This window comes from Schistocerca serialis, chromosome 1 (assembly GCF_023864345.2).
Source record: "Schistocerca serialis cubense isolate TAMUIC-IGC-003099 chromosome 1, iqSchSeri2.2, whole genome shotgun sequence".
NCBI classification, from domain to species: Eukaryota; Metazoa; Arthropoda; class Insecta; order Orthoptera; family Acrididae; genus Schistocerca; species Schistocerca serialis.
Genome location: NC_064638.1, coordinates 708,104,020 through 708,116,967, shown reverse-complemented (window position 1 = coordinate 708,116,967; position 12,948 = coordinate 708,104,020). Strand labels below are relative to the sequence as shown.

The 12,948-nt window shown below is 40.4% G+C and overlaps 1 protein-coding gene across 2 annotated transcripts in view; it reads left to right on the top strand.

The window, feature by feature from the left end:
* The window catches only part of LOC126480968 (acylamino-acid-releasing enzyme-like), a 119,990-nt gene that overhangs the window by 30,952 nt on the left and 76,090 nt on the right, over nucleotides 1-12,948 (top strand). For both annotated transcript variants that reach the window (XM_050104402.1, XM_050104410.1), the window contains exon 7: nucleotides 1,072-1,214. In XM_050104402.1, the coding sequence (XP_049960359.1) occupies nucleotides 1,072-1,214 (143 nt within the window). The remainder of the gene's footprint in view (nucleotides 1-1,071; nucleotides 1,215-12,948) is intronic.

The following is a 12,948-nucleotide window of genomic DNA, read 5'->3' as shown; positions in this document are numbered from 1 at the left end:
GTAATGAAGCAAATTATTAGTACTCTAAAATTATATTTTCTACTGTGAGTCATCTGATATCTTCAGATCCTTCCATCCACTCTTTATCTCATTTGCTGAGCATGTCTCTGAAATAACTTCTCTTTCCCTGCAATACACAGTTTTAAATTGCCTATTACTTAGTTACAGTATTCTGTAACTGATTTTCAAAAATTGGACTTATTACATGTACTTTTTATTAGCTTTTTAAATTTTTTGTTATGAATTTCGTATAAGTAAAATAACTCTGTGGTTGATGGATTGGAATTTGGGGGGTGGAGAGGGGGGGGGGGGGGAGGGAGTGTGGTGATGGCTGGCAGTGATGCCATTGTGCAAACTATTCACACATTACAAGTCCCTGCAAGTACCTACAAAGCAGGTAATACAGCAAGCATCTGTTGCTCAAGATAGAACTGAAATTGGCTGGCAGCAGGCTCCTGCCACTTGCTGAAACATCGATCACAAACTTGTTTTAATCTATGAATAGGTGTTCATTTTTTCTCAAACAATAGAAAATCCAGGATGGAATGTAACAATATTAGAGAAGGAAAGTTGCTACTCATCATATAGCGGAGATGTTTGAGTCGCGATAGGCACAACAAAAAGATTCACACAATTATAGCTTTTGGCGATTAAGGCCTTTGTCAGCAACACACACACACACACACACACACACACACACACACACACACACACACAAAAATGCAACTTGCACACATGTCTGAAGTCTCTGTGGTTTCAGTTATCTGAGACTGCAGACGTGTGCAAGTTGTGTGTGTGTGTGTGTGTGTGTGTGTGTGTGTGTGTGTGTGTGTTTTGCTGTCAAAGGCCTTAATGGCCGAAAGCTTTAATTGTGTGAATCTTTTTGTTGTGCCTATCGTGAGTCAGCATCTCCGCTATATGGTGAGTTGCAACAGTCCTTCTCTAATTGTTCATTTATTCGTGGTTTCCATTGCATCTGTTAGTGCTTTGTTAAATCACTTCTAAGTAATTTAGGTCATTTGATTGGATGTTGCATGGAAAAATAGACTGATACACTGATATTGTTTCAAGGTTTACTGTCCGATGACGGTCAGGCAGTCCGCTCTCCAAGATTCAGTGCAGATGGCAGGAATTTGATATGGCTGCAGCGGACAGCTGGTGGCCCTCATCATGCAGCACACAAACTTGTGTGCTATGATTGGGAAACGAAAAAGGTAATATTTTGATGGTTTGTTTTATGCTCATATAATGTGGCATAACTAATGAGGAGATATGGAACAGAATTGGGGAGAAGAGAAGTTTGTGGCACAACTTGACAAGAAGAAGGGACCGGTTGATAGGACATGTTCTGAGGCATCAAGGGGTCACAAGTTTAGCATTGGAGGGCAGCGTGGAGGGTAAAAATCGCAGAGGGAGACCTTGAGATGAATACATTAAGCAGATTCAGAAGGATGTAGGTTGCAGTAAGTACTGGGAGATGAAGAAGCTTGCACAGGATAGAGTAGCATGGAGAGCTGCATCAAACCAATCTCAGGACTGAAGACCACAACAACAACAACAACAATGTGACATGCAGTGTACGTCACAAAACAAGTTTGATCGAGTCCTCAGTGAGTGTTACACATAATCGGCATTACAAGTTTGTGAACAGTTCAGTTTCATCGGGAAATTTTTGATATTTGCTATTACAAACCTCATTTTCTGTGTTTGTAAGCACATATATTTTTTTGTTACGAGGGTGGTTCGCAAAGTTCTCGGAACGGAATAGAAAAAAAAGTACTTTCATCACTGAACTTTTTTTATTTTTCAATGTAGTTTCCTTGTAGATTAATGCACTTGGTCCAACGATGTTCCAGTGCCTTGATCCCATATTGAAAATGAGTTTCCTCCAGGCCTGCAAAATAGTTGTCAACTCTGGCTATCAATTCTTTGTTTGAAGTGAGTCTTCATCCACCAAGAAAAATTTTCAGTTTTGGGAAGAGTTGGAAGTCTGACGGAGCCATATCAGGTGAATAAGGCAGGTGTGGCAACAATTCATACCTTAGTTCATGTAATTTTGCCATGACGACGGCATATGTGCAAGTGCGCATTGTCTTGATGGAAGATGACTTTCTTTCTTGTTAAACCTGACCTTTTTTCGCGTATCTTTTGTTGCAATTTGTCCAGTCATAGCACAGTTTTCTCGAGTAATTTTTGCCTAGTGGGGAAATAATCTGCAAACAGAATCCCCTTTGCATCCCAGAGCACAGATGCAATAACCTTTTCTGCCAAAGGAATTGTCTTTGCTTTCTTTGGTGGCAGAGAATCACCATGTTTCCACTACTTTGACTGTTGTTTTGTCTCTGGGGTATAGAAGTGCACCCAAGTTTCATCTATGGTCACAAACAAGTGCAAAAAAATTTTGTTTGTTTCTCCTAAAACGAGCCAAACATTGTTCCGATATGTTCATTTTCGTGTATTTCTGATCCAGTGTCAAGAGTCGCAGCACCCATCTTGCAGATAATTTTTTCATTTATAATTCTTCAGTTAAAATGTGATATACCCTTTCGGATGACATCTGGCATGCGTGAGCAATTTCACGCACTTGCAATCGGCAATCCTTCATGACCATTTTGTGCAATTTTGCAATGATTTCTGAAGTAGCGACACATCTTGGCCGACCATTGCGCGTGTCATTGTCGAAGCTCTCCCGACCAAATTTAAATTCATTTGTCCACTTGGCAACAGCTGAATACGAAGGAGCAGAGTGCCCCAGTGTATTCTGGAAATTGGCATGAATGTCCTTTGCTTTCATACCTTACTGTACCAAGTTCCTAGTCACTGCTTGAATCTCAATTCCCCCCACTCCCCCCCCCCCCCCCCCCCCATCTTCACAAATCTCTATGCGGGAATAACAACAGAGCCACATCACCGCCACAGCTCTCTTCCAAGAGCACTGACGTGGCACATTTTTACAGGCAACAGTCCAATGAATATCACGTGAACAACTTGTTGCACCAGCGCTGACCTCTCGTGGTGATTCTGAGAACTTTTCAAACCACCCTCGTAATTCATTATAATACATCTACAGCTATATGTCACAAGATACCTTATGCTTCTCTGGTGGAGGGTCTGGATTACTAGGACCGTCCCTTCTTTATTCCCCTGTTCCATTCCTGAATGGTGTGCAGGAAGAAAGATTGTAAGCTCCTGTACAAGCTCAAATTCCTCAGATGTTTTCAATGGTGATCATTTCACAAGGTGTGTTTGGAAAGTAATTATATGTTGTTGTAAACTGTTATTGAAAAATACACCACCTCAATTTAAATAGTAAGTCAGTTTGTGATGTACAATACTTCACTTGTGCAGCATCTACCACTGGGCATCTATGTGGCATTTTTGCACATATTAATTGTATCTTAAAAGAAATAAACAGCCTGTTTTTTTATCTTCTTTATTAAACCTACCTCATAAAGGTCTTAACTGCTGAGCAGTACTGAAAAATTTCTTTTTGTATGAATTACAGTTTCATGTGGTCAGTTTCCTTAACTTTGCTGTATGACATTCAATCATATATATTTAATGGTTATGATTGATATTCATTTGTGTAATAAGAGAATAAGGAGTGCTTCTGCCTATTTATTTGTGCTCAATACATTATATTTATTTAAACTGAAGATCAGCTGCCAATATCTACATAAAGAGATGATGCTGTACAAGTCTTCCTGCATTTCATTACAGTTTTCTGTTTAATGACTTCCTGCACAGAGGAGCATCACTTGGTAAAGCTTTGGCTTCTGATATTATTCACCAGGTCATTTAAATGAAATTTCAACAGTACAGTAGAGTCCCATTAATCCGAACTAATTGGGACCAGACCTCGTTCGGATTACCAATTTGGTTGGATAAGCCGGAATTACGGTAACAAGTTTCTAGAATGAAGTATACCAAGCAGTTGATTCGGTACACCATGGTAACAAATGGGAATAGTGTGGGAACAATGGGTTACTCTCATTCCCTGCCCTTGTTGTTGTGCATTGTTGAGACCTTTGTAGTGTCTGAGGACAGTGCACTGCCAGTTGGCTCACAAAGTGCTTGGTTATGTTAGTTATCGATCGCTGGCATGCGTAACACTTGTATTGTATTCGTTCAGATGTAGTGGTGTACGTATTTTCGTCATGAGTAAACAGAAACATACAACGTTAACACTCTAAGAAAAACTGAATGCTTTGAAACAGATAGACAATGGTGAGAATGTATCTAAACTGGCAACGGAACTGGGTGTTGGTTAAGCAACCGTTTGTGATTGGAAGAAGAACCGAAGAAGAACCGAGCGAAGCTTAAACAGTCCTGTGCTTCTTCGGGAAAAACCCTCGAAATTCGGCAGACTTTCAAACAATCCCAGTACGATAAAGTGGACGAAGCTCTTTTCCTTTGGTTTACGTAGGTAATGGAAAGGGGAACTCCTTTGAGTGGAGCACTGGTTCAGGAGAAGGCTGTTTACCTGAACAAGTTAATGAATGAGGCTGTTTACCTGGACAAGTTAATGAATGGTGATGGGCCTTTTAGTGCAAGTACAGGTTGGTTGGACAGATTCAAAAAAATGTCATGGAATCAGTTAGCTAACAATTACTGGAGAGAAGCTTTTTCTGACTGTGATGCATCGAAGGAATACTTGGCTGAGTTTGAAAAAGTATTCTCCCCAAAAAATTTATAATGCTTGTAATGGATCTGGGAGATGTGTTATTTTCTACCGGATTTGTCGATACCAAATGGTAAATTTTTTCTTATATTTTTGTCAGAATTTTTTTTTATTGTAATTTGCCTTATTATATGCTAATTTACTTATATTTTTGAGAGTGAAAGCATATTGATTACTATTAGTAAATGTGACGAAGAATATCAAAGAGACTGGTTACAAGTGGAAGCTTGTGTGTTGTGTAAAATGTCTTTGACGCTGGAGTCGTCTTTGACTGTAGTCAGTCGGCAGTGAACTCTTGGTGTGTGTTGATGGTAAAACAATGTGCAGGTCGCAGTTATAAATATTTGTTAGTGAACAGAAAAAATGAATTATTTTACTACTGTTTTTTATATAAACTCTAAGAAGAACCCACATTCGAAGAAATGGTATTTGAAGCACCAAAAATGAGGCAAACGCATTGAACCAGGTCATTTCTGCAGCCGACAAAACTGCATTGTGGAATCATACTTCCACTAGACTACTGAAGCCAAGACAAATATTGCCTTGTAAACATTTTACAGAAAAGGTACTGTGACGAAATATGCCAAGTTTAAGTAAATAACAAATAGTGAGCATATTTCATGCTGATGAGACTGGCCTTAATGTTTGGGCCTTGCCAACAAAAAGCCTGGCATCAAAAGCAGAAGACCATGTTCCTGGTTTTAAAATGTGCAAAGATCGTGTGACTTTATTAGCTTGCAGCAACGCTGCTGGTAATCACAAGCTGCCTTTAATGCTGATCAGCAAATCTGCTAGGCCCAGAGCTTTTAAAAACTGCAACATGAAGTCCCTGCCGGTATATTATCACAACCAGAAAAAGCATAGATGGATGGTAAGCTTTTCAAAGAATGATTTCACAGCCAGTTTGTTCCCTCTGTTCGATGGTTTTCGAAGGAAAATGATTTGTCTACCCATGAAGTCCTTTAGATTGATAACCATCTCACCCCAGGACTGAGGAATTATGTGATGGAGAAATTGTGGCAAAGTTTTTGCTGCTGAATGTTACACCACTTCTACAGCCTATGGACCAGGGCATACTGTACACATTAAAAATGATTTACAGAGAACAATTTTTAAGAATGCTGATCAAAGACGATAGCATTCCTTTAGTGGACAAAATAAAAAATACTAATGTGAAGGATGTTGTTTATTGGTCCGCTGAGGTATGGCAGAATATTTCGTAAAATATTCTGAGAAAATCGTGGAGAAAACTGTGGACGTCTCTTGAATTTCTGGACAGCCTAGTTTAAAATGAAGAGGAAAATCTACTACAAATGATACAGACAATCCCTGAACGTGAAGAAGCTAGTGAAGGAGACGTAGATGAGTGGATGGCAGCAGATGGTGCATATGTGGAGAACCTTACTGACGCTGATTTAGTTGCTGCTGTGATTCAGGACTAGAAGTGGACTACTGTGACGGAAGTGACAATGAGCCTGAAAGCGACAAACGAGAGCTGGTGCCACACAGTGATGCAACAGAAGCCCTTGACCTAGCACTACGTTATTTGGAGCAACAGCCCATGTGTACACCTGCTGATTTGATGTTTATGAGACAACGGCGCAACTATGTGTCATATAACAGACTGTCTTCATTATGCCAAAAAACAAGGACTGAGTTTTTGTCATCTAAAAAGTAGAGATAAAATGTCCGCTTTATTTTAGTAAGTCTGACAGCTTTTCTTTCATTGTCATGCATTGATTAAACCTAATGTTTTCTTGCCAATTTTTCTAATACATATTTACTGTACTGTGTAAATTAAAGTAGTGTGTATGTACAGCAGTTTACCTCACAGTTTTCTATACTTGACTAACTTTTTTCATGTTCGGACTAACCGAACGTTTGGATTACCGGGGTTTGGATTAGTGGGACACTGCTGTATTTGTTTTATAATATTCTCTTGGGATATGGCAGAATAAGCTTTTACATTTGACAGTTTCCTCATTTTGAGAGTGGTATCCTGAGTTTTGTGTGATAGAAGGCTTTGGTCGAATCATGAGGCTGGTACTATGTTCCTGAAGCTCATCCTTCATTAGCTAAGTATCAGTGTTGAACTGTATCCTACACTTTCTGGACATCAAGGAATGTGGCATTAGTTTGGGTGTTGCAAACTACTGTCCTCAGGACCGTCACAGACATTCAGCTATTTTTCTCTCTCTTTTAAAGGTCCCTGATAACCTCGCCTTTGAGTGTGCCTAAAATGTGGGTACAAACACGCGTGCATGTGCCCACCCACCCACACATCCCCCACCCGCGTGGGCGCATGTGCGCGGGGCCACACACACACACACACACACACACACACACACACACACACACACACACACACACAGAGAGAGAGAGAGAGAGAGAGAGAGAGAGAGAGAGAGAGAGAGAGAGAGTGTACAGTGAGTTGAGTTCACATGACACTGTGAAATCAATGAATGATTCGTGCAGAGGAGATACACAGTCTCCAAATAGCTCACTGCTGTGAGCATAAAACGTGTTCCATAATTCTTTATTTTAAAATTATTGTTACATTTTGGTACATAGTCAAATATGTGGTGACAAAGCCTATTGTATTGAAACTCATACAGAGCTGTAATTTTTAAGTAGGATGTACCAAATGTCTGACAACAAATCTGTACATAACAAAAAGAATTGTGCAGACAGTATTTTTACTGCCGGACTCTGTGTTCTGCAAGAGCTTGGCATTTGTCCAGTTGCTGGCTAAGAATTGAAGCAGCAGTTATTAATTAGGTGTTGTTTGTACACACTGAAATAGATTTAACATTAGTTGTTTTTTACACATTGCGAATTTTTGAGATGATGAGGTACTATAGTGTCACTAAATTATTGACACTAACATTCATACTTGTACTGCTGGTGCAATCACAGGTAATGTCACATTTATCCAAACTTTGTAATTCAATTATCTTTAATTTGATACAAGTTTTTTCTTAATGCACTATTATTTTAATATGTTTACTTGTGCTTTCATGAGGAATTCTACACCCCCACAGCTTTGCTTCCACCAGTATCTCATATTCTACCTTCCAAACTTCACCGAAGTTCTCCTGTATGCTTTGTGAGACTAGCATATTGTGAATTGTGCTTAGATTGCTCAGCACTTGCCTTCAAAAGGCAAAGTCCCAGGTTAGAGTCCCAGTCTGACATATAATTTCAGTGTGCCAGGAAGTTTCTGTTCCAAGTTTTTTCCATTGTGCAGAGCAGGCTCATCCAAGGCAGTGTAGTTCAGCGCCCCGTCCGCGACCATGTGTCGCTAGTGTCGGCATAGGAGCTGCGGAGCGAGTGAGACCGCACAACACTGTGCTGAGCTGCGCTGGCCTGTCCTGCAGTCAGGTTCAACGTAAACAAAGTAACAGAGGAAGCGCACTTCTGTAAAAGAGGTCGATGAGCGGTAAAACGAGCAAACCTTTCACTGTTTAAGTAACAACTAGTGTTCATGTGGCAGAATTACTATGCAAAGCTTTAGAAAACAATATCCAAAACAAGAATCGAAGAACATCTTAGTTGTTTCCTGACCCACAGGTTCATTCTATTAGTACTGCACATGCGCACTCGTCATTATGTACGATAGGCATCTTCTGAAAAAAATGTCAGTTTCTTAAATAAACTAGAGTCATAAATATTCCATTTTAGAAATAATTTTATGTAAGGGATATACTGTCTCATTCTTACTGTTAGCAGTTACAAGTAAATATTTTTTGTAATACTTTGGGCTATATCTTTTTGTATCCCTTTGAAAGAGTTTAGAAATCGGATCCTTAGTTTGCTGTTTTGTACGTAATAATTTTAACCGATCATGTTTGAATACTTATTAAAAAATAGAATTATGGCTATAAAGCTCTTTAATTCTTACAGTCAACATTGTTAAAGAAGACAATTACGTACGAAGCACGAAACAGCGGCATGGCGAGGCTCAGCGGGCGGTCCGCACGGCCAGCTAAGCGACATGGCTCGGCCACTACGACAACATACGAATTCACCCGGGGCGCTGGCTGCGGGCGCTAGCGCCCCAGGGGCACAGTTTGGACGAGCCTGGTGTAGAGTAACGGAAAATGCTGTATAGGACAAATAATTATGAAACCAGGGAACCGGCACCTGTTGTGACCAGTGACTGCTACTACGTAACCTGGTTGTCCAATTGTTGTTGTTGTTGTTGTGGTCTTCAGTCCTGAGACTGGTTTGATGCAGCTTTCCATGCTACTCTATCCTGTGCAAGCTGCTTCATCTCCCAGTACCTACTGCAACCTACATCCTTCTGAATCTGCTTAGTGTATTCATCTCTTGGTCTCCCTCTACGATTTTTACCCTCCACGCTGCCCTCCAATACTAAATTGGTGATCCCTTGATGCCTCAGAGCATGTCCTACCAACCGATCCCTTCTTCTGGTCAAGTTGTGCCACAAACTTCTCTTCTCCCCAATCCTATTCAATACTTCCTCATTAGTTATGTGATCTACCCATCTAATCTTCAGCATTCTTCTGTAGCACCACATTTCGAAAGCTTCTATTCTCTTCTTGTCCAAACTATTTATCGTCCATGTTTCACTTCCATACATGGCTACACTCCATACGAATACTTTCAGAAACGACTTCCTGACACTTAAATCTATACTGGATGTTAACAAATTTCTCTTCTTCAGAAACGCTTTCCTTGCCATTGCCAGCCTACATTTTATATCCTCTCTACTTCGACCATCATCAGTTATTTTGCTCCCCAAATAGCAAAACTCCTTTACTACTTTAAGTGTCTCATTTCCTAATCTAATTCCCTCAGCATCACCCGACTTAATTAGACTACATTCCATTATCCTTGTTTTGCTTTTGTTGATGTTCATCTTATATCCTCCTTTCAAGACACTGTCCATTCCATTCAACTGCTCTTCCAAGTCCTTTGCTGTCTCTGACAGAATTACAATGTCATCGGCGAACCTCAAAGTTTTTATTTCTTCTCCATGAATTTTAATACCTACTCCGAATTTTTCTTTTGTTTCCTTTACTGCTTGCTCAATATACAGATTGAACAACATCGGGGAGAGGCTACAACCCTGTCTTACTCCCTTCCCAACCACTGCTTCCCTTTCATGTCCCTCGACTCTTATAACTGCCATCTGGTTTCTGTACAAATTGTAAATAGCCTTTCGCTGCCTGTATTTTACCCCTGCCACCTTTAGAATTTGAAAGAGAGTATTCCAGTCAACATTGTCAAAAGCTTTCTCTAAGTCTACAAATGCTAGAAACGTAGGTTTGCCTTTCCTTAATCTTTCTTCTAAGATAAGTCGTAAGGTCAGTATTGCCTCACGTGTTCCAGTGTTTCTACGGAATCCAAACTGATCTTCCCCGAGGTTGGCTTCTACTAGTTTTTCCATTCGTCTGTAAAGAATTCGTGTTAGTATTTTGCAGCTATGACTTATTAAACTGATAGTTCGGTAATTTTCACATCTGTCAACACCTGCTTTCTTTGGGATTGGAATTATTATATTCTTCTTGAAGTCTGAGGGTATTTCGCCTGTTTCATACATCTTGCTCACCAGATGGTAGAGTTTTGTCTGGACTGGCTCTCCCACGGCCGTCAGTAGTTCCAATGGAATATTGTCTACTCCGGGGGCCTTGTTTCGACTCAGGTCTTTCAGTGCTCTGTCAAACTCATCACGCAGTATCATATCTCCCATTTCATCTTCATCTACATCCTCTTCCATTTCCATAATATTGTCCTCAAGTACATCGCCCTTGTATAGAACCTCTATATACTCCTTCCACCTTTCTGCTTTCCCTTCTTTGCTTAGAACTGGGTTTCCATCTGAGCTCTTGATATTCATACAAGTCGTTCTCTTATCTCCAAAGGTCTCTTTAATTTTCCTGTAGGCGGTATCTATCTTACCCCTAGTGAGATAGGCCTCTACATCCTTACATTTGTCCTCTAGCCATCCCTGCTTAGCCATTTTGCACTTCCTGTCGATCTCATTTTTGAGACGTTTGTATTCCTTTTTGCCTGTTTCACTTACTGCATTTTTATATTTTCTCCTTTCATCAATTAAATTCAATATTTCTTCTGTTACCCAAGGATTTCTTCTAGCCCTCGTCTTTTTACCTACTTGATCCTCTGCTGCCTTCACTACTTCATCCCTCAAAGCTACCCATTCTTCTTCTACTGTATTTATTTCCCCCATTCCTGTCAATTGCTCCCTTATGCTCTCCCTGAATCTCTGTACAACCTCTGGTTCTTTTAGTTTATCCAGGTCCCATCTCCTTAAATTCCCACCTTTTTGCAGTTTCTTCAGTTTTAATGTACAGGTCATAACCAATAGATTGTGGTCAGAGTCCACATCTGCCCCTGGAAATGTCTTACAATTTAAAACCTGGTTCCTAAATCTCTGTCTTACCATTATATAATCTATCTGATACCTTTTAGTATCTCCAGGGTTCTTCCATGTATACAACCTTCTTTCATGATTCTTAAACCAAGTGTTAGTTATGATTATGTTGTGCTCTGTGCAAAATTCGACCAGGCGGCTTCCTCTTTCATTTCTGTCCCCCAATCCATATTCACCTACTATGTTTCCTTCTCTCCCTTTTCCTACACTCGAATTCCAGTCACCCATGACTATTAAATTTTCGTCTCCCTTCACAATCTGAATAATTTCTTTTATTTCATCATACATTTCTTCAATTTCTTCGTCATCTGCAGAGCTAGTTGGCATATAAACTTGTACTACTGTAGTAGGTGTGGGCTTCGTATCTATCTTGGCCACAATAATGCGTTCACTATGCTGTTTGTAGTAGCTTACCCGCATTCCTATTTTCCTATTCATTATTAAACCTACTCCTGCATTACCCCTATTTGATTTTGTGTTTATAACCCTGTAGTCACCTGACCAGAAGTCTTGTTCCTCCTGCCACCGAACTTCACTAATTCCCACTATATCTAACTTTAACGTATCCATTTCACTTTTTAAATTTTCTAACCTATATGCCCGATTAAGGGATCTGACATTCCACGCTCCGATCCGTAGAACGCCAGTTTTCTTTCTCCTGATAACGACATCCTCTTGAGTAGTCCCCGCCCGGAGATCCGAATGGGGGACTATTTTACCTCCGGAATATTTTACCCAAGAGGACGCCATCATCATGTAATCATACAGTAAAGCTGCATGCCCTCGGGAAAAATTACGGCTGTAGTTTCCCCTTGCTTTCAGCCGTTCGCAGTACCAGCACAGCAAGGCCGTTTTGGTTATTGTTACAAGGCCAGATCAGTCAATCATCCAGACTGTTGCCCTTGCAACTACTGAAAAGGCTGCTGCCCCTCTTCAGGAACCACACGTTTGTCTGGCCTCTCAACAGATACCCCTCCGTTGTGGTTGCACCTACGGTACGGCTATCTGTATCGCTGAGGCACGCAAGCCTCCCCACCAACGGCAAGGTCCATGGTTCATGGGGGGAGGTTGTCCAATATGTTATGTTTTTGTGTCTAGTAACAGTTAGTGTAATTTTTAGACCGGAGTGTACCATGTGTCCACAAAGTCTCTCCACAGCGGTGAGCCTCAGGTGTCTCACTTTGCGGTTCAAGTCTCATCTGAATGTGTTCCATGGACCTGCATTGAAAGTGGGTGGGTGGGGGGTGGTTGGGGTTGGGGGTAGGGCTAGTAGTGTTGTGTATGTATTGCAGCTGTTGTGTTATTGTCTACTTCTTGTGTAAACTGATTGTAGTGAGAATGCTTACTATTGATGAGAGAATGGTCTTTATGGAAGAGGAAACTTTACAGAGCATGTGAGGTGGCAATTTAGATTGTTTTCATGATTTGAGGTATCCTCATCATGGCACTGTTATTTAATTCGCAAATTCCAGACAACAGGTTCAGTTCATGATGCACCATGAACTGTTAGGTGCACAACTTTAACAGAATGGAAACTGAACGACATTTTGGACATCGTATTGCGGAATCCAACAAAATCAGTTAGATTATTGCAAAATGGTAAAGTCTCTTGTGCAATGGCACATAAGGCCATAACCAAAGAACTGAGGAGGTATCCCTATAAAATTACTGCTTTGCAACAATTACATTTTATGAACCATGTGAAACGAATTGTGTATTGTAAATGATTTTAGCAATTTGTTAACTGAAATGATGTTGGTGTTTTAGATTGAACCTTTTTCACGGATTAGGCTTCGTTTCACCTTTCTGGCTACATTAATTCCCAAAATTCACGAATTGGGTCATCAGA